Consider the following 27777-nt stretch of genomic DNA (forward strand, 5'->3'; position numbering starts at 1 on the left):
CGAGAATGTGGTGCGGGCACGTCACACGCACGCACGGATTGTATTGTCCTGGGCTCGTGCTCGTGCTCGCGCTCACAGAAACCACGACGACACGCCTGTTTTTCGCCCAGTCCGTCCTCGGCTCAACCCGAGCCATAGCTTGTAAGAGAATGCTCGGCCTGAGGAAAGCCTGGCTATTCTTGTTGGGCCTGGGACTTGGGAATGGATACCCTTAGAAGCACGGAACGCTGGGCATGCGGCCGGGTCCATCCTCCGACAGCGCTTTGGCTCCAGAAATAGCCCCGCGGCAGGCAGGGAAGGCCCCCCCACCGAGCTCCAGAATAATTCATGACTGCACCGCAGTGACGAGATAGCTCAAGACGCCTCCAGAGCTAGAAAGCTCTCTACCTGTCCAGAGCCAGACCCCGCCGCCTTTACTCATTCAACTTGTCTCTCAACTGCCACAGGACTCTACCCTATTCTTCTCTGACCCGCCTCAGCCCCCCCAAAAGCTTTGTTCCTACCTACTTCCCTCCTCTCGTCCATCGGCGACTCTCCTTCCACATTCACGACAAGCAACAAGCACTCACCATGCCAGGCAAGCAACCCAACTTGTTCGCCTTCCCCACGGTCGACGCTCTGGCGCCGGCCCTTCGCACGTACCTTATTGAGGCTCAGAACGAGGGCCTCACCCGTCACGGCGTCTTCAAGATTGGTGTCTCTGGCGGTTCGCTGCCAAAGACCCTCGCGCAAGCTCTCCTGGCCACCCCAAAGTCTGACGAGGACAAGCCAAAGTTTGACAAGTGGGAGATCTTCTTCTGCGACGAACGCGCTGTGCCACTTGACCACGAGGACAGCAACTACGGTCTACTGAAGAAGGACCTCCTCGACAAGATCCCCGCCGAGCTCGGCCAACCCACCGTCCACCCCATCGACACCGCGCACCTCGACGACACCCAGGAGCTCGCCGACCAGTACGAGCAGACCCTGGTCAAGTCTTTTGCGGGTCGGGATTCCGTCCGGTTGCCCATCTTTGATCTTCTCCTTCTCGGCTCCGGCCCGGACGGCCACACATGCAGTCTCTTCCCCGGCCATCCTCTGCTTAGAGAGACGGAAGCCTGGGTTGCCCCAATCGAGGATTCGCCCAAGCCGCCGCCCAGGCGCATCACCCTGACTCTGCCTGTCGTCACACACGCCGTCAAGGTCGCCTTTGTGGCCACTGGTGGGAGCAAGAAGGAAATCATGAAGGAGATCTTTGAGGAGGGCAATGGTCTGCCGTGCGCCTTGGTCAACGAGGCCACCGGCGACCGGTGCAGCTGGTTCGTCGATAATGCCGCCGTGGACGGCGTCAGCTTCCCCCGTCGCGGTTTCTTGTAAACGGAATCATCGAAACTCCATCTGCGCTGGAGCAGTTTGGAACCGACAACCGCCCCAACTTGATGGGCGGCGCACTATGCAGACGCCGAACTCAGCTGGGATACTCTTATCATTATATAGTCGGAAGCCTTGGAGAGAGCACGTTTCTTCGTCTTGGCCAGTCCGAGCAATCTGTGGCGTAGGGCGGATAGACCGCTGAAGATGCTGGTGATGATCTGACCTATGGCATCGTTCCCAAAAGACGACGCGAGGATTGAGAGGGCCGATTGGCCCTTATCAAGGTCTGCAAAGACACTCGTTGAGATTCCCCTGTTAGATGTAGATGATTCAAGTCCGGCTGTTTTGTACGCAGGAGCGATTACACAATGAAAAACGAGCATGCCTACTTCGTCGCCTGATTGCGCTGCTACACGGGAATGTGGATTCTGGGAAGCGCAGAAGTAGGCCAGACGTATTATTAACAGTCATGCTGAACATGGGCGGTTTTTGACACTTTTCTCCGACGGAACACAATGTCGTCGATCCCCTGCCCGTCTTCCTTGGTGAACAGGGGCGGCCCATCTGGTGGCGCTAGCTTCATGGGAAACGTCCCATGTGGCCCTAACCAAGTACGGCATCGTGAACTCGCGAGGTCAAAATTACATGCCGCGTAGGCATTGAAAAAAAACAAATCATAGGAGTATATCTGCGACAAAAGAGCATCCGCCCGGAGCTTTTGCTGGGCATTCCCTTCCGCCTGCTCGTTCCGCATGTTGAAACAACTCGCGCGCGGACATGAACATGCATTCTGGCAGCTGCCGAAAATGGTAGATGACAAATTGACGAGAGACAAAGAATGATTGCAGGATCATGGAAAGAGCCGCTAGTATAGGATGACAGTATGCAGGTCTGTTCCTCCTCTTTGAGAACCACTGAGGGTCTCTCCGCGGGGAATTTGGTCTGTGAGCCCCCCTAGGAGTGGTGTTCAGGGGGGAATGTCTCACTATGAGGATGTGACACGGTTCTGCACCAACGGTCTTTGGTGATGAAGCAGAATGCGCGTGACTGTTGCGTTTTTCTGATGAGTTATTCTGTACAGCATGCAGGGCGACACTGACCAGCGAGTCAGAATCCCATGATAAAAATCGGGACTACTGCCGGTGTCGACTCGACGGGCGCAGCGCGAGTCCCAGCATGCGCGGCATGGGTCGCATCCGGCTGGAATGCTATGCGTCACAGATGCGGCGCTGCCGTGCGGGTGGGCTGGGATGGCAGGTGTTTCAGCGCGTGGGTACTAACTTGACCGCCGCAGGGGGGGAACTTCTGCGACCACGATGCTCAAGAGGACGCCTGCCTACAACCTGCGGGAGCCCGCTTGTTCCGTGACGGGTGGCGCTATGCCGCCAGCAAAGGCAGGCCCCATTTCGGCTCTTTGACGCAACGTGCCCTGGGAAAACCCCCCTGCACTGGTGTGTTGCTGGTCATGCAGCTTCAGAGCATCCTCAGCACCGACATGGATTGCTGCAGGGATGCTGGCCCATCTCGTCGGACGCTGAGCACCCTCTGCCCCATCGGGATCGAACACCTCTCGAACACCAAAAGGACGAGGCAGGGATATACAGCTTGACCGCGCTCGCTCCTGTGAGGATCCCACGAGAACGCACACAGAGAGGCGTGCTCCAAAAAGAGATTCCTCGGGCACTGGGGTGTGGTGGCGACTAGTGGACGGCCACACTGGGGCCATCTTATTGTCCTCGACCCCCTTAGTCGCAGGCCTAAGAGCGACGTTGGCAGCCTGCCGCACAACTTGGAACGATCCGCCTCTGCGCCACCCCTGGAAGAGGGCGCCGGTCGGGACCAGCGGAACGCGAGGGACAGGGTTCACCCGACGCTACTGGCCAACGAGGCCGCGTACCTGCATTAACTCCTGGCTCTCGGCTGCCTACGAGGCGGCATCATTTCAAGCTCGCCCCTCTTTGGGAGCTGACGCTGGCTGGGCACGGGCGACGCTGCTGATCCCAGAGGCGACGAGCAAAAATAAACACGCTCGCCCAGTTTCGTCCCATCTCATTCTCAAACATCGGTCCAAGTTATGAATCCAGGCCTCGCTGCATCCTCCTCTGTGCCCACTCCACACCACGTTTGAACGACATGACGACGCTCCGCACGCTCTTTATGCGATAGGCCTTTGCGACACTGGCTGTTTGACAGCCTCCCACCAGACCCAGAAGTACCCATCATACTCGAAATACATAATTACATCATGGATTCGACGAGCGGCCTCCTGGCCGCCCCGAAGACGGGACGCTCCCGCTTCTCAAAGGCTCTGCCCGCGCCGCCTCCAGGCTTGAACAACGCCGGCACTTCAGACGACACCGTCCCATTCCCACAGTTGCCAGTACTACCCTATCCCCAGAGGAAACAGGGCCTCGGCATGGCTACCATGAGCGCCGCGCCCGGCTTGGCTTCGAGCCTTGGAGCCAGATCTTTCGTTTCGCCGGTTCCCCAATTACCTCCTTCTGCGCCGTTTGCGACCGACGCCTCGCAGCTCCCTTCGCCGGCCCCTAGTGCGATCAAGAGAAAACCGGTCCGCAAGCCGGTCCCCGAGGCCAGCGTAAAGCCGACTCCGCGAGAGATGAAGCGCGTTTCCTCGATATCGAGCCTCCTCTCGGCGTATTCCAATAGCTCAACCGACTCGGTGAACCGATCATCGCATACGAGCGACGGCTCGAAAGACAGCGAACCGTCACCAGCCTCAGACCAGGACCGCAGCAGTGAGCCGAGCAGACCATCGGTCCAGGCTGGGAGAGATATGGCGCTGCGGTCGCTACAGGATGATGCAAACGCCACGAGGCATGGCTTTGGGGAGGATAAAGCTCGGCAGCAGACATTGCCAGAGAGCGGCAGACCTCGAACACCACCACAGGCGTCGCAGCACCGGCCCAACCCCAGTGGCGGCAATGGCTTGATGTCGTCGCCTCCATCAGTGAAACAGGAAACCCCGCAGCGACGAGAAGTATGGAGGCGCAGGGCGTCCTCCAACAGATCCGATCGTAGCATTGCGGTGGCTGATCTGAAGTTGGTTGTGACGCATGGAAGCACTGCTGCAACTGGTATACAGGCGCCGCGCGGGAACGCATCTGTGGATGAGAAGGCGCTACCGCCGGTTATACAGGGTCGTGGTGCTGAGCCCGCGGGAAGCACGGCGAATACCTTGCCATTCAGGACTTTCGGCGGAAGCCTGGCTTCACAAACGAGCCAGTCAGATTTCTCGGCGAAACAAAACAGCAACAAACAGCAACCACCACCACCGCCGCCGCCAAAACAAAACAATGCGCCAACCCTTGAGGCAGAACCACGCATCTCTGATGCCGCCTCAATTCCTGGCTCCGTCTTGGGCGATATCCTGTCCACTTACAGCTTCCCCACTCCACCCTTAGGCGAGTCTTTCAACACCACACCCAAGACTGCCGTCAGTGAAGCACCGGTGAAGAAACCGGAAACAGTCAAGCTCGGGAGAAAACCAGTCGGTTCGCCGCCAGCAGTACAATTGAAGGACGAGCCGACAGCAGCCAAGCACCCTCTAGCTCTGACGCCTGGCCCAGCAAAACCGTCCGCCAGCGTACCAACGCCCACGCCCTCGGCCGGACGGCAGTTGGAGGTGAAGCAGCTTCCGAGAGTTCCAGGAGTTGGACTGCGACCGGGGGATAAACGCCGGTCGCCTCTTCCGTTTGAGAAATCGCCTCGTGTAGCACCGTCGCCTGCGCCTGTGAAGAGCAGCGAACCCGTAATCTCACCTGTCGCCGAGGAAATGGGCAAGATCAAGGACAAGTTCAAGGCGTTCGTGCACAAGCGCACGTCGTCGACCGACGCGAGCTCGCTTGCCGCCAAGTCAACGGCCAGTACCGCATATCTCGCCGATGATGGCAAAAATGTCAGCACACCGACTCTCAAGGATCTACCGGTCATCCCTACCATGTCTATCACGAAGCCTGTCCCCGGCCTGCCGCAGCAGCCGTCACAAGGCAAACAGCAATCGGACAAGTCAGAAGCGCCTTCGATCTCTTTGCCAACAATTGAGAAGTCGTCAACTGGGGATCTGATGCCGCATATCTCCCAAGACAGCCAAATGGGCGGCTTGAACGTGATACTACCACAGCAGCAACAGCAGGAGCCGGCGAAGATGACGACGTCAAGTTCAACAGCGTCACTGACAACCTTGCAAACATCCATCTCGCAAAGCCAGCCGCCCTCTGTCAGTACATCCGAGTCACGCAGCCTGTCTCAAGACAGGCGCCCGATGGATAGCAGGGGAGATTTCCCTGGAGCTCGTCCCCGTGCTGGCACGAATACGAGCATGGCAAGCAGCATAGGGCCACCGCGAGGCCGGGGATTGCGACCAGTCGCCAGTGCGCAGAACTTGAATGGACCCCCTCCGGCTGGATTCAGATCGGGATCAAGGCCACGAGGCGCGACCAACGATACTCTGCCGCCGTTCGCACCTTCGCCCATGATCAACCCCTTTCGGCAACGCCCTCGGACAGCAACAGGGCCGCCACTAAAGGGACCAAGGCCGTTGGACGGTCGTGAGCTATACAACCTTGCCGACAGCCTCAGCAAGAATGCGCTTGTCCGTAAATTCCACGAAGAGCGAGCAGACAGCTTTCCAGTGCGTGAGGCAGAGGCTTCTCTGACCGAGGAGGATCAGGCCAAGATCCAGTCGATCCGGAAGCTGTTCCCTCTGCAGTTGGAAAAGCCTGTGGCCCCGACGACAGATGTCCGTGTGGCGCCGCCCATCACGGACCGCCACTACAACTGCTGGTTTCGACACGAGAACTGGGTCACCTCGCAAAACGAGCACAACTCGGTCGAATGCCAGACATGCCACAAGAAGGAGAAAGACCCACGGATGGTCTGCTGCGGATGCGACGTTCGGATCTGCTACGAATGTTACGAGCGCCTCATCGCCGAGAAGCGAGACTTGCGCGCCATGCTCGGCAAGCAGGCCTCTGCGTAGGCGCTCTTAAGTCCAGAGGACAAACACACTACATGTACAAAAACGGAAATGGCGAAAAAAGAGAATAATGATTCGCATCATGCTAAATATGACGACTGGTTGGGGGAACGACGGGGTGGCACAATACATGGAAAGGGCATCCAGGCTTTTATTTATCTTTTCTTTGTTCACGACCGATACCACCAGCACTTTGCATACACACGACATCTATTCCATTTTTGTAATCGAGAACTATTGCATTTTCCTGCATTGAACGCTGCACCAAAACAAGGATGAAAGGGAAGCGAGGTCGGCTGGATTCGGCAGCTGTCAGGAGGGCAGTGAATATAGTTGAGATGGGATCCGAGGGCAGTGTTACAGAATGCCAAATGTTAATGGGACCAACGAAAAAGTTTCTTGCTAGAGTTCCAGCACAGATTGAAGAAAAATGCCAAGAGAATGACATGCCTCCGACTGGATGTTGTCCGGGCCTTGGTTATGCGCAGTGTGTACCCACGTGCTCGGGACAGACTTGAGAGACTGCAGCGAAAGCCAGGATTCATGAGAAACCTCTGTGTGTGGACTGTGAAGCTGATGAGGTTCAGCAAGCATGGTGGTGATTTATTGCCTTTCAGCACGCTAACTACGTACTTGGTGTGGGGGGGGGCGGTCCGTTGGTTGAAACGGCGCCTGGATCTGCAGGGACAAACAGGAGGCTTAAGCTTTCGCCATTTTGTTGTTTACAATCCCGGTGCCGGCGTCCAATCACATGAGCTTAACCACACCAGCAATACACACACCACCCAAACGTCATCCTTCTTCCCCCGACTATTACCACCACCAAACTCCCATTTCACCACCTGACTTAATTGACCCTGGGGATCTCTTGCTCACCGCAAAAGGGGGGCATACGCACGTCCATTGGAAGATAGGACCCCCCGGGGAACACGGCGGAACCCTACTTTCCAAATCGCGACACACCGCTTGGAAGCAACTGCGGCTTACTTACTTCACAACGCAAAAGCCCCGATTTGTATCCAAAGGAACATCAGACAAGCGAGGCAGGCGGGCAGCTTAACAACGTGAAGGGTTCTGTTTTGGGGAGCAGCAAAAATGTCGTCCTCAAACCCAAGCGGCCTGGGCCGCACGCGCTCGCTGCGTCGGCCAGCTGGCCTCTCGACGACGACGGGGAGCAACCCGGGCACGACGAATGGTAGTGGCAGCACTGGAGCATCTACTGCTGCACAAGCAGCGGGAGTGGGGGCAGGGTCGGCCTCGCCGAGCAGACTGCCCATGAAGCATCCCACTCATCGATCGGGCTTGTCTACGAGCAGCATAGCAGCGACCACAGGAGCAGGGCCGGGGGTTGGGGCGGCGTCGGCGAGATCAGCCACGAGGGCGCTTGCCTCTGCGACGGCCTCGGGGACGGGGCCGGCACCGGCGAGTGGACGCACACGATCGACGACGACGACGGGCACGGGCACGAGTGCGCCGGGGGCATCGGGGACAACAGGCGCGAGTGCGAGAGGGCTGGGCAGGGCACCGTCGACGCGGTATCCGCCGCTGAGTAACAGTGCTACAATCGCCGCTTCTGGGACGACAACAACGACGGCGGCGACGGGGACAACCACCCGGCCGAGGTCGGCGACCGGGACGAGTTCGAAGACCGCGAGTGGAGGTGCTGGTCGCGCAGGTATGGGTCACGCCAGGGCAAAGTCTACAGTGACGACATTGACTTCGGCAACGACACTGCGCCCGGCAGCAGCGGCGGCGGGCCCGGGACCGACGACAGCGTCGAGAACAGGGCCGTCGGCTTCGAGGACGACGACGACAGGCCGAGGGCATCATGCCAGCGCGAGTAGAGATCTCGGCAGGGCGACGACCGGCAGCGCGCAAAGCACGTCGGCATCCTCAGCACCGGGAGGAGCAGCAGCATCGTCTTCTTCCATGCCGCCACCACCCTTACCATCATCGACGACCGCAAGCGCAGCCCAGCAGCAGCAGCAGCAAAGACCGGCATTCAACACAAACCAACAGCACTACAGCCCGTTGAAGTCGCACGCCCCCAAACCGCTGACAGCCACGTTCCTCGCCCCTCCCTCGCCGTCAAAGCTGCCCGCCAACGTCGCAATCTCGGCCGAGACGAGCCGCCTCCAGACCGAGCTGCTGCAGCTGTCCCTGATGCACCGCGACGCCGCGGCCGTGAGCGCCGAGTGGTCTGCCAGCGCGCGGTCGAAGCTCGGCGCGCGGTTCGAGGACGTCGCGCGGGAGAGCCGGCAGCTCACGCAGCTCGAGCAGAGGGAGGCCGAGGGGCATAACATCGCGGCTCTGCTGCGGTGGTGTGACGCCGATGCCGATGCTGATGCCGATGGCGAGAGACTCGGAGGGCAGGCGATGGCCCTCGAGGACAAGATCCAGACCCTGGACCAGGTCCTGGGCGGGATCTGGTCGCTCAGTGGCGGAGAGCAGTACGCTCGCCTGACGCGCGAGTTTGAGGACTGGGCAGAGCAGGTCGCTGACATCCTGGCTGCGCAGAGAAAAGGCGCGGCCGAGGACCTGCTCGACGACAGCGACGAGGTTCTCTTTGTCAGCGAGCTGGACACCAGTGGCTGGAAGAGCGACTGTCCTGGGCTGGTGAGGAAGCTGCAGTCGTGGCGGAGGATGCTGAGGGACCTGGGACGGGTGCCCCTCCTTTCCGCTGCTGCTTCTCCCGCTGATGCGTCGCTGGGGACACGGGAGGAGAACGGCAGACCTGCTGCTGCTACTGCTGCTCGTCCCCAGCGCGGCGCAGGCGAGCCATCGAAGCAGCATTCCAGAACACAGTCCCAGCATCATGCACGGCAGCAGTCGCAATCGCAACAGCAACAGCCGGAGCAGCGGCAGCAGCAAACTCTATCCAGCCTCGAGAGGATCCTCGCGGACTGCGAAACCCTCGTCAACGACATGCTCGCGGAGCTGACGCTCATGGAGGCGATTGAGCGCGACGCGCTGCAGGCCGAGAATGACTGGATCCTGCGGGTGAACCGGGATCTTCGCGGGTCTGGCTCTGGCTCTCATTATCATGGCGATGAGGGTGCTGTCGGCTCTGCGTACGACGTCATTGCCACACCCTCGGCGACGGGTAGAGATGCAGTGCCGCTGTGGAAAATGGTGCTGTAAGATTTCTAGCTTCGGGCACGTGCTCGCTTGCCATGTATATCAGGAGAGCAAAGCATGGTGTTCTGATTTTAACGCGAGGACTTGATAGAGACTTGCACGTGGCCTGGGCAAAGACAGGTCTTGCCGCTGATCAGCTGTTCCCTTGAGTTTGAGAATCATGGTCAATTTCAATGATACCCCCCCCGCCCCTTTTTCTGATACCATGATGAAGTTCATGAAGAAAGTCCCAAGCAGATGTCACGTTGATCATGCGTAGAACAAGTGAGTGGCATGTTGGAAGGGAGATATCGTATCCGTCAAAGCTCACTGAATAACTTATGCTCGCGCTGGCACTCACACCAGTGATTTTCTGCCTGAACGTTTCTTTGGTTTGCGCTCCGAGCCTTTTTGCGTTTTCTTTTTTTAAGAACAACAATTTGTCCCTCGCCGCAGCGTGATGGATTGCGAGAATGTCAGAAACGATTGTTTTCAAGTCACCAAGCACATGCCGTGAGATCCTTCTTGGTTGAGCCAGGCAATCAGACCATCAATCACTATCCTCGTCCTCATCATCATCAACCCATTCCCAACCCTCGTTCTCTGCCTCGCGAATCTTGTCTGAAGCCAGCATTGCCGTGTCCGGCAAACGCAGCGGCCGGTACACGTACATCTTGACCCTCCCGAACTCCTTGAATCCGAGCTGGCTAAACAATGCAGCTTTTCCTCCATACGAAGGTGATGACGTCGACGCAGTGAGCATGGCCATGTGAAGGCCCATGTCCTTGCCGATGCCCATTGCGTAGCGCGTGAGGGCGGATCCCAGACCCTTGGTGCGGTGCTGAGGCAGCACCGTGATGCAGTGGATGGATGCCACCCCGGAGTAAAGGTGGACATAGCCGACGCCAATCATCTCTCCTGCCCTGTGATCTTGCTTCTGTCCGGAAGAGCCTGACGTGGAATTTCGCGCTGCAAACATTTTGAACTGATTGGGTGGCAGCAGCTCAATCAGCTTGGAGTATATATTCGTCCAGTGCTCGACATTTGCCGACCCCGGCTCCGCCTCGTATGCCCACGTGCGCACCCATTCTTCCACTTCGGTTCGGTCTACCAAAAGGTATAGTTTTGTGCCATCCGGAAGAGTTCGGAGTCTCTCGACACGATTTGGATCCGCGTCATTGACATTGAGCTTCTCGAAGACCCCTACGGCCGTTTCAAAATCCAACACACCCGCCCCATCCTTGTCAGGCATGGCTTCCGAAACCTGTTCTGGCTGATTCCGATCGCCGCCAGTTTGGAACAAGGGACCCATTGCCGCCTGCGAGTAATTTGAGGGCTGGAAATGATGAAAAGTCGACTCTGGCACGCCTTTGAGCCTCTGAACATGGGCTTGTCTGCGGTTGGACCACAAGGTATCGGCGTTTCTCAGAACCTCGGACCGAGGTGTCGACCTATCCGATTGTAGGTCCCAGGAGAATCTCTCTGGCACAGGCAATGTATCGCTATCCTCTATCCTCGCTGGCGGCATCGCCGAGCTTGGGGCGGGATGTTTCATTTCGGAGAAGAGATCGTCACGATAGTGAAGGTCGACAGATAATGTGGGCGCGAGCTCTTCGCACCAAAGCTGTGCGCCCCGCAGCATGGTCTCTAGAAGAGGCTGTTCCTGAGGGCCGATGACCCAGCTAAAGAGCCGCTGCTGCTCATCAAAGCGGGAAACGATTCTCTTGACGGCCCAGGACGTCATGTTCGTAGGGATATCGACGTGTTCGACCAGATTGTGCATATCGTGGCATGAGATATCGTTCCGCATCTTGATCAGATCGATCGTTCCAGGTGGCCCGGACTTCTGAACCGTGGTCTTTATATTCCTGCTGGATACGCTGCCGGCCCTCTGCACTGGCATCTCGTACCACCTCACAAACCAGCCATCATCACCAAAGAGCTGCTCGACCGCACCCGCCGCGGTGCTGATGTGCTTGGTCAGCTCGGCCTTGTTGCTGACGTAGCACTTGTGCATGTCCTCGATGCTCAGCATTGAAGACCCGGCGCGGCTGGGTCGACCTGCTGCCCGGACAACATCGTTGTGAGGGATGTTACCGATCTGGCTGGCGGGTGGATGCTTGCTCATCCCAGCGTTGCTTGTTGGTAGAGGGGTCAAGTATGTCAATGGTGAGGCGATGTCGTGGTGGTAGATATGACCTCGGCTGGTACGAGGGCTTCGTGAGGTCGCCATGGCGGTTTGTGCTTAGGGGCAGATCGTCGTGTATTTCGATGCCTCAAGACTGGGTACTGCCAGCCAGTTTTGTTTATGGAAAAGGACGAGGATGTATACTCGAGATAAGAGGCATGAACTTCCCGAACGGAGACCAGGAAGTTGACGGCAAGAATTAAGCCTCCAGGAACCAGCGATCGAAGAGGGCCGTTGTTCTTCGAAAGTCACCAGCTTGACCACAGTATCACGCAGATAGAGCGCTGACAAAGTAAGCTCTCAGCCAGAAGAAAGGCGAGAAGGTGGCTTGCATGAGCTAGAGCTTATGATTCTGACACACGACAGATGGGGAGAGATTGGCTGTGGCAGTAATGAGCATCGATAAGGTCGTTTGCTAACGACGTGGTTTCCTCGTGCCCAGGCGTCAGGCAGGCAGGTAGGCAGGTGAGTTTAGGATGGAATGAGGGGAAAGGAAGGAGAAGTGAAGGATGACAGCACAGACTGGAGCTCACCGAGAGAGAGCTGCCTTGAAGGGATGTGGTGTGCAGCTGTCATCCAGCTTGCTGCAGTCGGACCCCTCATCTCCGCCTGAGCATGGGCCGGCATGTACGGCCTGACAACTCATGTGACCAGACCCCTCACGACACTCTCGGTCCGGCACTTCTTGACACAAAGCAGCCCTCGCATACGCAGCCGTGTCTTACACGGTTCTCTCGAGCATGCATCGTGCCCGTGCAGTCAGTGTACTGTGCTGCGCAACACGATGCCGCCCTGGCTGGCTGGCTCACTGAGATAGTCTCGTGCACCCAGCATCTAGTTATTCAACGACACATCTGGAGCACAATGCACAAGGTGCCCGGCTGATACTTGTCGATTGGAAGCTCCTTGTTCATGTCCGTTCCTGAGAGAATGGACGCTTCGGAGCACTTTCCTGGACACCCCCCAAGCTCTTTGTGGCCTCTATTGGCGCCATTTCGCCCCGTGGCTGAGGGCACATACGCTTGACATGTGCGAGCCCGTCACAAACATGCGCCTTGCCTCACTCTACTTGTAGTTCAATTCCGGATTCGCACGAAAGTTGCACCGGCACCGGCACTCGGGCACTGGGCACTCGACATGCCTCGCGAACCACTGCCGGGCATGGTCCAAGTGTAACACGTGGTCGCATTGTAAGCAAAAGGTTGGGAATCTCGCCGCGGCTCGGACCTCGGGGTCAGGGGAAGCCTCGGGCTTGTCTGATCGAGGGACACCTACAACCTCCAGGCACACGACGCAGCGAGGGAGATGCCGGCCGCAGTTGGGACAGCTCACGCCCGCGTTGATGCTCGCCCACGCCAGAGAATGCTTGTTGTCGTTGCCGGCCGATACCGGCACCGACCCCATCTTGGACAGCTCATACTCGGCATCGCAGTACACGCAGCGCAGCGCAATCTGGCGGGACGGAGACTTGATGGTGGGCAAGCCGCCTCTCTTGCTCTTCTTGGTGCTCTCAACCTCGAACTTCGTGCGCTGGAAGTACGCCTTGTGGCGTTGCAGATAGGCACGGTACGCGTTGCGCCAGGCAGTGCAGCGGTAGTCGTCTATGTACCGGGGTGAGCAAATGGACAAGACAAGCGTCGCCGTCTGTACGTCGTTGTACTTTTCAACATATGTCGCCATAATGTCGACCAGGTCGTCTGTAATGCCTGTAAGGAGAATGCCCTGGATATCTCCAGTCTCTTTGGCTTTAGCCACCTGGACTCGCAGCCACTGCGACAGCTTCTCATCGTCGAAATTGCGAAGAGCAATGTACGTCCGCTCGCGGAGAGGAAGAGACTCCTGGTCAGCAATGAGCTCCCAGTCGTTGGTGGCAATCAGAGAAGAGATGGCACGCAGGTACGGATCCGTTCGGGACGCCGCGGCCTGGTCGAAGTCCAGCTGTTCCTTGGCAAGATCAACGTCGCCTCTGCCAATGAGTTGGAGGGCCAGTGAGACAAATAGGAGCTCCGGATACTCTGCACTTGCATCTTTCAGGTGCTGAATGGCCTTCTTTGAGTCTCCTGTGAAGAGTGCATGAGCCGTGGCCATCGTGTGCCAAGACGAAGTCCGCTCAGACTCGGGCATTTTCGCATAGTCTGAGAAAGCTCCGTGGGCGGACCAACCCCAGCCACACATGTGCATGGCAGCGGCCCTGTGTGCTGATCGCGAAGTCTCACAGCCGTCATACGCAAGTGCACCGCTCCGTTTGTTGATCGATTGCAGGCACCGACTCCACGTCGTGTCGTCTGGCATGGGCCCGCCCGACGTGAGGCGATAATGGCCACATCGGCCTGGGATTGCTGGCATCAGCAATGCTCTACAGGATATATGGATGCAGGTAAATGAGACTTACCTAGGTCGTGGAACCAGATGCTGGACACTCCGACAAAACTTAGATCCATGCCTTGGTACATCATTCCGCCATCATAGGCCGCTTCATCTGCCCCCGCAACCCAGTCCCAGAGGTCTCTGAGCCAAGGGTCGTCAGAGACGACCTCGCGGTTGTGCGTGTAGTCAAACGAGTACTTGTCGATCGCCCGGTATAGCATGGTGTGGTTGATGATGGTCTGGGCCTCCTTTGGAAAGCCAGTCGTGTGCCATATTGTCCCGAGCAGTTTCTCTCGCAATTGCAGGTTGGTGGGCGGTTCTCCACCAGCGGTACTGAGGCTTGCCAGAGACAGACTGAGTTCCTCGATACTAGCAGGCCGCCGTTCTGGGTCTTTCGCCGCTCGTTTCGGCTGCAGCGCATCTCGCGAGAAGCGCCTGAGCTCTATTAGCTTGCTGGAAGTGGTGGGTAGGTGCTTCAGCGCGTCTGGCAGTGGTTGGTTGGAAGCCATGGCATCTTCAACCACGTCATGATCCGGTGGCTGGCTTTGTAGCACACCCTGTATGATAGGTTTCAAATCGGCCTTGTTGTCACCGAACAGTGCGATCTCTGCCAGCGCATCGTCTATCAATCTGGATCCAAGCATTTCGCGATAAGTTGGCGCATCGAATCGCATCATGCTGTGGTAACTTGACCCTTCTTTATCGACGATTAGCATGGACTCGGCGGAAGTCATAGAGCATATAGGCACATACCCAGAAGACCGCGATGTGGGGCCTGCCATGGCACCATCTTGTACACATGATCGGTAGTGAATGACGGTTTCTCGAGGATATCAAAGGATCCATTCTGTCGAAGGACCACCGCTCGAGGCCTGAGAGCTGGAGAGCTCAGGTTGACCCAGTCGAAGGAAACGATTCGGTCGTTCTTGAGCTCAGATGTCTGCATGTGGCCCAGATCGAGGTCGCTCGACTTCCTGATGTTCAGGAGTTCTGGGCTATTCTCGAAAAGGACTTCGGGGTTATCTATTTCTTTGAGAGTCTCGTATACTTTTAGCTGTCCTGTCCGCGACAGAGCGGCCAGCAAGCCTCTCTGGTCCCGGCAGAAGCGCAATGATCGAATCAGGGAGTGCCTGTCGTTGAACTGCCGAGGGTCAACGTCAATCGCTGTCTCTACCTTGAGTGCAGCACCCCATGGGAGACTGTCAGAGTCGACGGCCTCCAGGTATGACGGCGATGATGAGGCTCTTGCAGCTGCACGTCGGTCCCAGACAATGACTGCTGGCTGGTCTAGAGATGAGGAAGCAAAGTAATTGGAGTCCGCATAGTCGATTGCAAGATTGTTATTGCACCTGGTCTGAAAGTTGATGACAGCTCCCTGGGGGTCTTCGCATTATGTTAGCAAAGGCTCTTTCGCAGTGGCGGAAGTAGATGGTTGTTACCTCTCAAATCGTAGATACGTATTCCCTGGTTCTTGACCGCGGCAACGAGAGTCTGGGGGCTGTCCTCAAAGAATTTAGTGCTCGACACTGACACGCTAGGTTCAATCTGTCGAACAGGAGGCACAGCGCGGTCCGCCTCTCGGGTCCCTTGAGGATCGACAGGAAGTCCCGGTTCTTTGCGGCTTGCCAGACGATTCACATCCCAAACATGCAAACACTGGTCGTTTCGTACTCGATCCAAGCCAACCGCTAGCAAGCTGCCAGTGTTGAACGCAACAGACTGGCACATGCGCCCTTGCCTGATGGGAAGCTCGTAGTATCCATTAGAACCATCAATGCGAAGGAGATTGACCGTACCACTAGCCGTGCCCACGGCGACCAGGTCGGGTATGAACGGCGACCAGTCATACGTCGTCAATGGCGGCGACTCGTCATGCTTCTGGAGCTTTTCATACTCGAAGCGACCACGATGAGCACGGCCTGTTGGCTGGTATAGCTGGACCACCCGTTGCGTCAGGTTAACATGGATGAAGCTGTCACGCTCTGGTGAAGGTGACCATTTGATCAGGCCCGGCTCTGGGCGGTCCATGGTTGCGATGGCCGGCTACTGCATGAATAGCAAGGCTTGCTGTCTACCGCCAAGAGTGATGCGCCGATTTTATGACTGGCCCGGTGATTGACGAAAGCAAGACTGGCGGCCCGCTTATAGAATGAATCGCGAATGGCTTCGTCCCTGCGCCGACTTGGCAATGATGCAAGGAGCGCGACAACCTCGGCTCCGTTACACTTGATCCTTTTGTTTCCAGGCCATTTGAATGTTGATGTTCGACGTTGTCCACAGTGGAGCCGGTTCTGCAGCTCAGAGTGGCTGTTGGAAAAGTGTAGTCCTGTGTGTTCAACTCGATTGCGCTCAATTGCGCCTCGACATGACCGCGAGCTGGACCCGACAATGGCTCGAAGCTGTGAACGGGTTACACTCCGCGCTTGCGGGAAGGCGGAACAGCAGCGCCATCGTGCCTTATCGATATGCTCCACAGGAGCGTGGGTTGGCGTTGAGAGGCAGGGTCGCACAGCGCCTGCGAGAAGCCCCAGAAAAAAAGTACAGTCCCTCCGCCAGCATCTCTCAAAAGACGATCGCGAAGCCTCATCGTCCGCTGCGCTACCCCGACGCTACGTTACGCAACTCCCCATAGACCCCTATACGCCAGGGATACACACTCAGCATGAGCACGGGCAAGAGGAAATTTGCCGACTTTGACGGTGAGGCCAGAGGCCATGGCAAAGACCGGAGTCGAGGTCCAGCCTCTGTGGGCCCATCTTCGAAGAAGAGCAAAGTGCACAAGGCGAAGCCAGACAACATGCCTTGGGTCAAGAAGCGCGCGAGGACAATTGAACGATTACTGCGGACAAGTCAGGACCTGCCTGCGAATGTCCAGAACGACCTGGAGAGAGAGCTGGAGCACCACCGTTCGCGGATAGCAAAGGCTGCCGAGGATAAGCAGCGCAAGGACATGATCTCAAAGTACCACATGGTGCGATTTTTCGGTAAGTGGTGGATCTCGAGTTCAGTTGAGGCTAGAGTACACCCGCTCACACTTCATGTTTCTCGGCAGAACGCAAAAAGGCAGACCGTCTCGCAAAGAGACTACGAACACAACTCGACGCCACCGAAGACGAAGCAGAGAAGAAAAAGATTGCGGCGGACTTACGCACGGCCGAGATAGACGGCGTGTATGCGAGATTCTTCCCGCATCGGGAGCGGTACATCAGTCTCTATCCTGTCGCCGGGTCAGGCACCGAAGAGGACGAAAAGGTCGACACGAAAACAACTGGCAAGGCTGTCAAGGCTCTGAAGGTCGAGAGGCCGCCGATTTGGTACGACATTGAGCGCGCAGAGAGAAAAGGCATGTCGGCACTGGTGGCTATCCGGGAACGCAATCTGAACGCCACGCCTGCAAAGGGCGCCAACTCGACAGAACTGCCATCCAGGTCGTCTACAAAGCAGGGAGGGGATCGGCCAGGTCAAGACTCCAATGCCGCTGGAGCCGCAGCGAAGAGGAAGGGCAAGGGCAAGCATGACAAGTTATCGGGGGCAGAGGTGCAGGCTGCGGCCGAGGATAGCGACAGCGATGGCGGCTTCTTTGAATAGACTCGTCGGCAGCGGCCAATCACGCGGATTTGTTGATTAAGTGATATCCCAATGGACGTTTTCAAATGAGCCACGAAAGTCGCATTGCATGCCCGCATTAATTCGAGGGTGTTGGTCTGTTGTTGCAAAGGGTGCAGGTTCTGAAAAGCAGGCTCTGGCTTCTGCAAACCTCTCATGCGGCTGCACCAGACGCTGCAGGAGGCCAACTTGTGCTGCATCATCATTAGTGTTTGGCGGCCTCGTGCATGCATGCGCTCCCAATCAGCGAGCTGTGCGTTTGGCGCATGTCCTTGTCTGCCTTGCCAGCGGTTGCAATTGCCTGCTTCCATTGCTCCCCGTTGCAGGCCCCACCACACTTATACCTGCCTGCCCTCACCTCCACAGCACAAACCATAGCACTTCATTCCTCCCATGTCATCACACTCCGTATCGAGTCAGGCCTGTATGCATTCCGCCTGGCCCGTTCGACGATTGCTTCATCGCAAGGACCATTGATAGGCGAAGGTGTCTTCACAATGGCTGGCAGTCCACTATAAAACCCGCCAGCTCCCACACCACCTGGGCTCTATCTCGCCTCACTTGGATCCTTATGTCAAAGATTCTCAAGTTGTTTGCCAGGCAATCATTTCATTCGCGAACTCTTTTCACATTTTCCACGACAATGGACGGGGCGGCTCATGCTGAACGGCTCCCATGGCACCTGCTACAGGCATGGGTCGCGGAGAAGCAAAGCTTCGAAGCTGAGCATAACCGAGCTGCACCTGTCACAGCTGAGGAGGAAAAGGCCCTTTTGCCTCTGCTTAGACTGCTCGCTCCGGCACTGGCGGCCGGCCCTGAGCTGGGCGACGAGAACTGGATTGGCACGCTTAATGGTATGCGAGTTCCCTCCCGTTGCACGGCATTGCCGTAGCTTTACTCGAATCAGCCACTGATACCAAGCCGCAGAACACCTTCAACAACGAGGACGTGACGTTCCCGATTATGATTATGAATCATTTTACGTCCTCAAGGGAACCCCAGCAATGTTCAGATGTTTCGTGCGCCTCCAGGGACTGCCGGAGCGTGTGCCGGGGCCCGCATACGGTCTTGATGCGGACGGTCAGTGTCCTTCATTCAAAAGCAAGAAGGCTGCCAAGACATATGCTGCTAAATGCGCATTCGAATATCTGACCCGAGCCGCCCCCTCGAAGCGGTTGAGGACTGACGAATATGAAAGTCGAGCAACTGTAAGCGCGGACAGGCACGATTCATTGCCAGCTTCAGTACCAGCGGCCGAGACTCGAAAGTCTGCAGAGAACTCCCTGCCAGCGCAGAGAGACTCGCAGGGTTTACTAAACCAGCCGTCTTCCAAACACAGCTTGCCTGCTGACCGAAGTGGAAACAATACTAGCTGTAGGCCTAGTAGCTCTGCGAGTGTTGGCAGTGAGCCCCAAGAGTCCTTTGTGGCGAAGGTGTCCAAATTGTGCCAAGAATTAGGCCAGCAGTCACCAGAGTACAAGCTCAAACAGACCTCGAACGGCTATTATGAAGGCTATCCTGTCTTCAAGTCACCGACCATGTCACTTCCTGAAGGTGTCGGCTTTATTCGCGACTCATTGGGGAAGAAAGAGACCAAAGAGAGAATCGCAGAAGTGGTCTATATACACTTGCACAGGGAACATCAAGAGTACCTTGAAGATGTCCGGAAATTCATGGAAGATTTACAGCCACCAGTCACGTAGTGTGATGCAGAAAGACGGGCGTTTGTGTAAGAAGCAACCTTCGCGCGCCTGGACAGAGTCCGATCAGCTGTGGATCTCAGCAAGTTGTGTTGATTGTGCAGAGCGTGGGTTAGGATGATGATGGTACTGTCCATAGTCTGGAACTGTCATGTCTTGAATTACATGTGCAAAAAGTATTCGTTTCCGTGAGGTCGTGCGGCCATGGCCATATGGTCCCAGCTGTGACTGACTGGATACTATTGCTTTCCTCCTCGCCGCCCTCCTCTCCCTCCTCTGCTGCCACCAGGTCCCTTTCCATGCGGCATCCTCGCCACTGTCCCCTCAGGCAGGTCCGCCACTTTCACTCCATCCTTCCACAGTTGTCCAACGCCCTGCTTGCGACCGCGGACCTCCTTGAAGTACTTGAGCGGCACGACGCCGTCCCTGTCGCCCTCCGTCAGTACCACCCCGTTTGAGCTGAGCCACCATTCGATACCGCCATCACGCAGACTCTGCTCGACATCAACGAAGATGAGCAGCTCGGCATCGCTGCGCATGCCACTGATGACCCTCTTGTTACCTCCGCCATTGCCGCTGCCGGCGTCTGTGCTGTCTTCATCGGCAATCTCGTGCGTCTGCTTCCTCCCATCCTCGGGCAGTCCCGTGCCGAAATGTACATGCGTCCGGCCCATCTTCTTCAGCCCGCCCGCGGCCAGAATCGCCGGCCAGAAGATGAAGTACGTGCCGTGGACCACCACAGGCGGGATATTTCCTTCCGCTGCTGCTGTGTCCGCCGCAGTACCCTGCCCTGCCTCGCCGCCGAGAGTGATGCGCGTGTGCAGGCCCTCGCTCGCGAGCTTGATGCTGTGGCCCTGGTTCGCGCGGATCATCCACGTCTTGGGGTCGTCCTCGTCCGCGTCCAGGCCTTCCTGGCCCTCGGCCTCGGGAGATCGCTTCAGCGCGAAGCGCTGCTTGGCGTTGTCCGCCACCGCGGCCTTGATTTCGGACACCGTGGGCTTCAGGGACCTTATGCGCGGCCATTGGAACTATTTTTGGAGGTTTCAAAGTACATCAGCTGGGCCCGTGTCTTTGTCGTGTGGGAGCAGTGGGAATAATAAACAATAAAGAGAAGAAAAAAAGAGAAGAGAAGGAATGACTTACCACCTGGTCCAACCGCGCGTACCCTTCCCCGTCGAGCTCGACGCCTGCAGCCTCGGCCTGATGCCGCAACAGAGTAGACAGCGCTTTGGAGAGGATCACGTCGCGATTGCCGCCGTCGCTGTTGCCGCGGCCGCCGCCTCCGCCTCTTCTTTTACCATCACGAGCGCCGCCACTCCGGCCGCCGTGACGGGGTACGGGCTCGGCGTTGTCAAAGTCTGCCATGCCGGTCGCGGCCTTGACTATCTTGCTGGGGCTGCTTGCTGGTCTGCGATTAAGAATAGCGAGGCGTGCGCCGCTTTCAGGCCGATGTCCGGATCTCTGCCTTGCTACTGCTGTCGTCGATATGAACCGTGATCCACGCGATGGTGGCACACCCAACAGAGCCGTCCACGACACCAGCGCAAGTCGCCCAGTGAAGACAGCCACAGCTCTCCTTCTTTGTCCTTGGGCCCCTTTAGTATGAGAATCAGCCCTCGCTGCTAAGTGACAGTTCGGACAGTTTGTGCCCAAAAAGCTGCTGCTCTCCTAGCGTTTCAAGGACTAGAGCGCTCGAATGGTCTGCAATACGTGCGTGGTGTGTTGTATGTGTGGGACTGAAACCTCCGGACGAGTCGACTCAAGCACGAACGAAAAGTGAAGTCTGTATAGAATGTGCTTAGGTGGTTTCTATTCCGTTCTCTGTACCTGGGCACAACTGGCGATTCATATGTTCTGGGTCGTGTTCCCAAAGGGTTGGCTTTCACACACACATGACATGCACTCGTAGAGCTAAGTGGTGAAGAGCTGGTTGAGCCCACCCTCCCCACTAATCAATCCCTTTGGTTACTGCCCCCCCGCCGCGCTAGGCGACGGACTGCTCCAGCATCAAAAGGCCTGGGCAATCAGCGCCAGCGGGCCTGCTCGAAATCATACGCCGCCTGACTCACACCGCAGGCGTTGTTCACGACGTACCATAGACTCTTGGCAATGAGTAGATGTGTCACACCGCAAATGGCAAGGCAGGAGAGCTACTGACAGTGAAAATGAATGCTTCAGCATGCGATATTGTATTGCATGAACAGCACGGACATATCTAACAGCCCTAACTGATGAAGAACGACAAGATATGGCTGCTGTACGCTGAGAGAAAATCCATAACTAAACACAGACGAGCTACAAACAGATGCTAGAATCCTGCCCAGAAAAGCAGCGTAGCCGTATAAAGGTCGAACCAGACCACCAACTCCGTAAACGATGAAACGCCGGCAACGATGAAACAGTAAAAATGTTCTCCAAGCATTCCGCTTTTCTTCGTGGCGCGGCTCGCGCGTCCTCGAGGCTAATTAATACACTTCGTAATGATCCGGCATCGTGACAAGATAGGTAGCGTGATCGCGGCCGTTGACCAATGGCGCAGGATTGGTGGTATTTCAAGATAAATCGTAAAGCTGCGTCGTCATCCGCGCCGGGTGTGAAATATACAATTGTGGGCAAAAGCAGCCGGATGAGAACTATCGATAAGTGGTTGTTCGCGCACCAGAAGCGCTGGTCGGCATGGCAATCATGCTCTCTCGGTTTGTTCGCCTTGTCAGGCTTCCAGCCCGGTTGAGACTGGCGGGCTGAGCCAACGACATGCGCCGAGTGGGCATCTCGTCTCGTTCGAAGTTGAACTGGACCTCCCGCTCAGCTGCGGCGCGCTCCGTCGATCGCTCAAGGAAGCGCCGAGAGGCCATTGTGGATGGCGGTGTAGGCTGCACGATCCGAGATGCGAGCGACGTTGTTGTCAGTTGTCTCTTGGGGAGCGCGGAAGGCGACAAGGTCATTGTCTCGTCCCTCGAAGGCGTAGTATGGTGTGACATGTATTCGCGGGGCGATCGCACTCCCGCCACTTCGGTAATAGCCCGAGAGGGGGTGCGAAGCTGTGGCAAGTCTTCGTCGCCCTCCATGGTCTTCCTTCGCGTTCTGGCGAGCATTGATGCCCTGCGCATCCCTGCTTCCTCTGGCTCTTCTGTGCCGGCGCGTCGGCCGCGGACCATTAAGGAGGATCTGCGATCCGATGCTTCTTCTGGCTCTTCAGTACCAGCACGGCGCGTGCGAAAGAGTAAGGACTGCCTTGCCTCCTCTGGCTCCTCAGTCTGGGCTCGACGGGTACGGGACAGGAGAAGCGAAGATTTACGTCCGCCCGGACTCGCTTCGATGGAGGCTATCGTCACAGGAGGATTGTTGTACCTCGGACTGGGAAGGGCACTGCCCATAAGGACGCTGGTGCGTTTGTCTTCCAGACGGGATGCTGCTCGAGGACTTGTGGCACTCAGCACGGCACTGCGCTCAATGAACGTGCTGGGTTTCCTGGCGTGGCCTGTGAGGCCGGTGAAACGAGTGACAGTTGGGCTGGTCATGGGCGATTTGTCCGGAGAGACTGAGATAGCTACAGGTTCAGCCTTGGCCTCGGCAACTCCATCGCTCAATGCAATGCAAAGCTCAGTGATGCTGCGGCAAACGCTATCGGCTTTGCGCCGTAGCTGACGATCGGTGACAACGGGTCCGCTGCCGCCTACGCCGCTCGCGGCACTTGAGATTGGGCCGGGCTGGCCAGACGAGCCCATCATGTTTGTCAAGGACAGGGCGTCTTTGGCGGCGGCCTCCAGCGCGGCATAGACTTCAGGACTGAGCAGTGACTTGGACTTGGCTAGAGCATTATGCAGGACTGGGTGCGACTCCTTGCGAATGGGGTGTGATGACGATGTGGTACTAACAGCATCGGATGCTTGGGCCTGGGCGACACCACGCTTAGGCGAGGCAGACATGGTGGTTGCGTTTGTGTGTGCTGTTGGTGGCCTTTCGTCGGTAGCGCGTGATATAGCCGCCCCAGAAGTTGGAGGCAGCTTCCCAGTCAGCTCCAAGCGATGAATCCGTGACTTGAGGTCATCAAGCTCGTCCCAGACTGTCGATGGCGCAGCAGTTGAGGTTGTCGAGTTTGTACCCTCCACCACGTTTCCTGCTTCCGCTTGAGGATCGGCCGCTGCCTTGGGGGCGAGAGGTGAGGAGCTGTAGTTTCGTGCCTGGCCAACGACAGAACCAGATTGCTTCAATGAGCTCACTCGTGTGCCTGCAGCATAGCCGGTGTCCACAGAGTGCTGGCGTCTCCTGGAGTGGGGTGAAGTACTGTCTGAGGACGGATTGGTCGCATCCTGGAATGTGAGAGTTCGTGGAGTCATAGGACTGCCGCGCAGACCTCCCACTACACTGCGTGCTCTGGCATCTTCGCTAGCCCGTTCACGAGACAAGCCTCTGTAGGTCACAGTGTTCTGCCGACTGAGTCTTTCGATTCCCACATCTACGCTGGGATCTCTTGATCTTCCGTTCTCTTGCTCCGACATCCGACGAGTTAGGCGGGGTGGGGAGTTCGGGTCATATGTGTTCACTGCTGCAGACATTGGTCTACGAACTGGTCTAGACGGGCGCGACTGAAGGAGAATGTCAGTATATATGGGGTTGTCGAAGATACTCGGTGAGCCCAAGGACAGTAGTTCCGAAGAATCGTCCAAGGCAGAGGTACTTACCACTTCGCTCCGCGCATCGCCATACCGGCGACCCTCATCGTCGGATGGACCGGCCTCCTGGCGAGCGATCCGCAGGAACACGTCACCGCTGTCGTCGGTATCTGCAAGAGCAGAGTCAGGAGGCGTCAAAGCCGGGCCTCGTTCGTCTGTCCTGCCCTCAAGGGCGCGTAATGACCGATCCCTATGGTTCGCGTCAAGGTAGTCGTCTCCATTGTCGAAGTTGCGGGGAGAAGGGAGATTCATATCCAGAGTCAGGCTTCGTCTGGAACCAGAAGATCTGAAGCCTCTGATCGGGGGGATCGATGCAGAGTTGCCATTTGGCGTGCTCGAGCCCGAGCTCACAGGTGGCTTGTACGAGACGGGCGGCCGCCTCGTAAATGAGGAGCGCTTGTCATCAGACATTGAGCGCTGAACAGTTTTGAGCGGCAGCAAGTCTCGGCGGGTGTGGATAGCTTCCTGGGAATTGTCCTCGGCTGGTCGAAGGTCGGTGTTCGGCTCAATCGTTCCGGGGGCTTGCTTCGACGCGTCTACAGAGGAGCCGGAAGGTTTGTCGACACCATCGGGCGAGGACGAAGCAGGAGCGCGTCGCTGCCCGGGGCGGGAGGGTACAATTGTTTCGGTTGAGTCGGCAGGTCCCTGAAACAGGCCAGGGCGGGAGAATGTAAAGGATGTGGTGATTGGAGCGGCATGAGCCGATGGTACTGGCGCGGTTTGCTCAGATGGCTGAGCCTGATGGGCATCCGTGGTTGTCTCTGGCACGGTGGTGTCTCTCGTCGCGCCCTGGCGGAAGGAGGTCGTGAGGAATGAGACCTCTCTGGGCTGGGCTGGGTTCGGAATAGGCTCTGCAGGCCGAAGTGCAGCGGCGGCAGCTGAAAGGCGGCGACGGCGTTCAACACTTGCCCTAGTGCGAGGCGAGGTACCGACTCCGTCGCGACGGGGAGACTGCTGTATGCCGCGCTGCTGGGGAGCTGCGACTGGGATGGGCTTGTCTGCGTCGGTCAGTGTCTGGCGACGTTTGTGAATATGTGTTTCGATGCTATCGGAAGATTCGAGATGAGCTGGTGGTGGTCTCTTGCTGGCTGGGTTGTCTGGGTGCTGGTTGTGGAGAGCGCCTTCATTCAGGGGGACTGGCAGCGCAGGGACGGCGCGATTGTACCCGGGCTCGAATGGCTTTGGCGGGTGTCTCAGGTCCGTGGACCGATAAGCGTCTAGTCTGGACGGGCCGTCGCCCTGTGTGGAGGTCGGAGCGCCGTGGTGCTGCTGCTGGTGCTGCTGCTGCGAGAGTCTGATCAAAGACGGCGATGCAGGAACAGAGAATTCAAAGTTGAAGGAAGGGGCTGCGAGAGGCTGGATACCGGATTGTCGCGGCTGTTCCTGTTGTTTGTAGTGGTTTGCCGGTTCCTGCCTCGAGGACGTGGTGGTGGTGGTGGTGGCTCTCGCTGACGCGTATGTTGAGAACAGCCCAGTAGCAGCACCACTGGTGCTGCTGCGCGGTCCTCTTAAGAGACTATCGGGCCCTGCACTTGCCATCTCCTCAACACGGGACTGCTCTTGTGAGTGATCAGTCTCACGGCTTACTGCTGCGGCTGCTGTTGCTCGAGCTGATGGTCTTGAATCTGAGAAGGGATTGCGCGTCGGTTCGAGGCCACTGGTGAGTACGCCGCTGAGGTAATCCGGGCGGCCGTCCAGGCTGTGCCGGCCCTCCCCTGACCACGTTGTGCCTGCCCTCGCGGCCATGGTCCTGTCTCAGGATGACCGCCTGGGTCGAAATTGTGGCCCAGTGCGATGACACGGTTTCACGCTCTCTACGACGCGGATTTGGGTGTCGCCTAGTCCCAGCTCTTCTGCTCGAGTTGCCCAGTGGGATGGGCGTGGCTGGTACAACTCCCGGGAACGACCTTGGAGGGGTGGCATGGACCCAGGATGCTGACGCAAGGTGGTATTGGGCGATCAGCGACCTCCTAATAGCGGGTAGGTGATATGAGTGGTTGCAGTCAGGATTTCGTCGTGGCGTGGCTGAGGAAGAGAGAAGCCCTTCAGACTAGCTGTGTTTAAGAACGGGACTGTTTTTTTTTTTTGTTTTGGGGACAGTGCGCCTGGCAGAATGCGAGACGACAGACAAGAAAAGGAGGATATCCATGGATCTCGCAGAGTCCCTGGTCGCAAGGGCCACGGAACCTGGCAACCAGCTCCGCCAGGATCGTTGTCTCCGTTCAAAGCACGACAACCCCCCCTGGTCCACGGGGACAGGGACACAAGCCTGGAAATTGAGCTGTCAAACCATAAAGTGAGTTCACGGGGATCCGTCACCGATTACGGGCTCGCTTCGAATCAGAGACGGCAAAACAGATGGTATTCGGGATGCCTTGGTGAGGGCGGGCCCAAAAAAAAAAAAAAAAAAAAGAAGTCCTTTGCTCGCGGGAATCATTAAAATGCCTTGCTGCAACTGGCGCTGCTGGCAAGGCGGTCTACTAGCAAGCAGGTATGACCGCATGATGATCAGAGGCTGGAGTCCAGTTGCAACGACACGTTGTGCTGCAACAATGGCCCTAGGGACGCGAGCCTGTGGTCCCCATTTGTTATGTGCTCGACGCGGATTCGCTCTGTCCAAGCAAGGCCTTGGCCTTTTCGTTGCTTGCAGAAGGCGGTTCCACATCGTCGATGCCTCTGCGTCCTTAGCGTTATGGAGCCATTTGTCTGTCCAGCATTCTTTAATGACCACTCACGAGGCCGTTATGTTGATTATCAGCTGAGCGTCGACGTTCCTGGCGACGAGCTCCACGCCTCGACCCAACTCTGGTCTGTGCGATTCAGAATCATGTCCGAAATGTGCGTCCCAAGAAAGGGCATGGACCAAAAACCCAGGGGAACAACCACTACGACGACACGGACGTTGCAGCGGCGTGGCTACTGACTCGACATGGGGGCTAGATCTTTCGGTCCACGGCTCAGCCACAAATTTGTCCGACACTGAACGCTGAGCTCAGCGCTAGGCTCTGCTAAAGTTGCCTGCAGCTTTTGAAACAATGATGCCAGAGCCGAAATGACAATCACCCGGTCGGCCCGCTTGGAATAGCGTTGGCGTGCTGCGGGTGATCAGGGGCAAGCCCATAGGCCTAGCTCAGTAACGACGACCAGGAGGACCCTTGGGAGGGGTCTAGTCCCGTCCGGACCTAAAATGGACCAGGGAGGCAAGCGTAACATCCTGCTCCTATCGCGTTTGCGATATGGTTCTATTGAGGAACTGGATTCGGATAATAAGGTTCGGGTTCTCAAGCAAAACGGCACCGAATAAATAGCTCATGCCAGATCTGAGCATGCATCGTCCCATTGCTGGCTGAAACTGTCCATAGGTAACCGCGTCATCCACTCACGGCATCATGGGTATGTTGACATGGGCTCGAGTTGGGAACGCTCGAGAATGATTGCGACATTATGAAGTGGCGGCGGAAGTGCTCAAGTGGCCGTGCTGGCGTGCACCAACGATAGAGCAGTCACAATCATTATGGTTGCGATTACTCGATGAATTGTTCTCGCCAACTGCCTCATCTCGACGGCATGTCTGGACGGGTGAGTTAATGCTGTAAAGGCAGCAGTCCCTAGATATATTGCTTGCCGCGTGGTCACATGCAGGGCGGGTTTTCCAGGCAAGCTGCAACATAAAACCTAAAAATTGTACCGAAATCACGCGATTGTTCGCGCTGTGAGACGCGCCAGCCAGAGTCCGTCGTTATGTCCGGCTCTCTTCTATCTATTTAAGCCGTC

At 57.2% G+C, this 27777-nt stretch overlaps 11 protein-coding genes across 11 annotated transcripts; 6 read left to right on the top strand and 5 right to left on the bottom strand.

Moving 5' to 3' along the window:
* The first annotated feature begins 70 nt into the window (after positions 1–70).
* B0I36DRAFT_314949 (6-phosphogluconolactonase) lies at positions 71–1848 on the top strand. The gene has a single exon (XM_046152827.1). It carries the CDS (start codon positions 571–573, stop codon positions 1354–1356), a length of 786 nt encoding a protein of 261 aa, XP_046016973.1. The 5' UTR covers positions 71–570; the 3' UTR covers positions 1357–1848.
* A 1750-nt stretch (positions 1849–3598) lies between these two features.
* B0I36DRAFT_345914 (uncharacterized protein) lies at positions 3599–6352 on the top strand (the record flags this gene model as incomplete). The annotated part of the gene is made up of 2 exons (XM_046156405.1): positions 3599–3949; positions 4457–6352. The coding sequence occupies 2 exons, from the start codon at positions 3599–3601 to the stop codon at positions 6350–6352; spliced, it is 2247 nt and encodes a 748-aa protein (XP_046016974.1).
* Positions 6353–6426: 74 nt separating this feature from the next.
* Positions 6427–6905, bottom strand: B0I36DRAFT_72077 (uncharacterized protein). The gene has a single exon (XM_046163269.1). The coding sequence runs from the start codon at positions 6795–6797 to the stop codon at positions 6501–6503; it is 297 nt and encodes a 98-aa protein (XP_046016975.1). The 5' UTR covers positions 6798–6905; the 3' UTR covers positions 6427–6500.
* A 539-nt stretch (positions 6906–7444) lies between these two features.
* B0I36DRAFT_359494 (uncharacterized protein) lies at positions 7445–8193 on the top strand (the record flags this gene model as incomplete). Its single annotated transcript, XM_046158139.1, has 3 exons — positions 7445–7599; positions 7671–7884; positions 7906–8193. 3 exons carry the CDS (start codon positions 7445–7447, stop codon positions 8191–8193), a joined length of 657 nt encoding a protein of 218 aa, XP_046016976.1.
* An 85-nt stretch (positions 8194–8278) lies between these two features.
* B0I36DRAFT_359495 (uncharacterized protein) lies at positions 8279–9490 on the top strand (the record flags this gene model as incomplete). The annotated part of the gene is made up of 1 exon (XM_046158140.1): positions 8279–9490. The coding sequence occupies one exon, from the start codon at positions 8279–8281 to the stop codon at positions 9488–9490; it is 1212 nt and encodes a 403-aa protein (XP_046016977.1).
* A 526-nt stretch (positions 9491–10016) lies between these two features.
* Positions 10017–11249, bottom strand: B0I36DRAFT_345916 (uncharacterized protein; the record flags this gene model as incomplete). Its single annotated transcript, XM_046156406.1, has 1 exon — positions 10017–11249. One exon carries the CDS (start codon positions 11247–11249, stop codon positions 10017–10019), a length of 1233 nt encoding a protein of 410 aa, XP_046016978.1.
* Positions 11250–12719: 1470 nt separating this feature from the next.
* Positions 12720–16049, bottom strand: B0I36DRAFT_236075 (WD repeat domain-containing protein; the record flags this gene model as incomplete). The annotated part of the gene is made up of 4 exons (XM_046149443.1): positions 12720–13984; positions 14047–14718; positions 14775–15404; positions 15461–16049. The coding sequence occupies 4 exons, from the start codon at positions 16047–16049 to the stop codon at positions 12720–12722; spliced, it is 3156 nt and encodes a 1051-aa protein (XP_046016979.1).
* A 524-nt stretch (positions 16050–16573) lies between these two features.
* Positions 16574–17869, top strand: B0I36DRAFT_380985 (uncharacterized protein). The gene is made up of 2 exons (XM_046160838.1): positions 16574–17005; positions 17074–17869. Exons 1-2 carry the CDS (start codon positions 16684–16686, stop codon positions 17607–17609), a joined length of 858 nt encoding a protein of 285 aa, XP_046016980.1. The 5' UTR covers positions 16574–16683; the 3' UTR covers positions 17610–17869.
* A 115-nt stretch (positions 17870–17984) lies between these two features.
* On the top strand, positions 17985–19448 carry B0I36DRAFT_72118 (uncharacterized protein). The gene is made up of 2 exons (XM_046163270.1): positions 17985–18481; positions 18555–19448. The coding sequence occupies exons 1-2, from the start codon at positions 18199–18201 to the stop codon at positions 19328–19330; spliced, it is 1059 nt and encodes a 352-aa protein (XP_046016981.1). The 5' UTR covers positions 17985–18198; the 3' UTR covers positions 19331–19448.
* B0I36DRAFT_72134 (KptA family-domain-containing protein) lies at positions 19449–20847 on the bottom strand. Its single transcript, XM_046163271.1, has 2 exons — positions 20471–20847; positions 19449–20355 (listed from the first exon to the last, which is right to left on the bottom strand). Exons 1-2 carry the CDS (start codon positions 20690–20692, stop codon positions 19567–19569), a joined length of 1011 nt encoding a protein of 336 aa, XP_046016982.1. The 5' UTR covers positions 20693–20847; the 3' UTR covers positions 19449–19566.
* A 634-nt stretch (positions 20848–21481) lies between these two features.
* Positions 21482–26098, bottom strand: B0I36DRAFT_314958 (uncharacterized protein). Its single transcript, XM_046152828.1, has 2 exons — positions 24013–26098; positions 21482–23916 (listed from the first exon to the last, which is right to left on the bottom strand). Exons 1-2 carry the CDS (start codon positions 25747–25749, stop codon positions 21961–21963), a joined length of 3693 nt encoding a protein of 1230 aa, XP_046016983.1. The 5' UTR covers positions 25750–26098; the 3' UTR covers positions 21482–21960.
* Positions 26099–27777: the final 1679 nt, after the last annotated feature.

This window comes from Microdochium trichocladiopsis, assembly GCF_020744255.1.
Source record: "Microdochium trichocladiopsis strain MPI-CAGE-CH-0230 chromosome Unknown B0I36scaffold_2, whole genome shotgun sequence".
NCBI lineage: Eukaryota > Fungi > Ascomycota > Sordariomycetes > Xylariales > Microdochiaceae > Microdochium > Microdochium trichocladiopsis.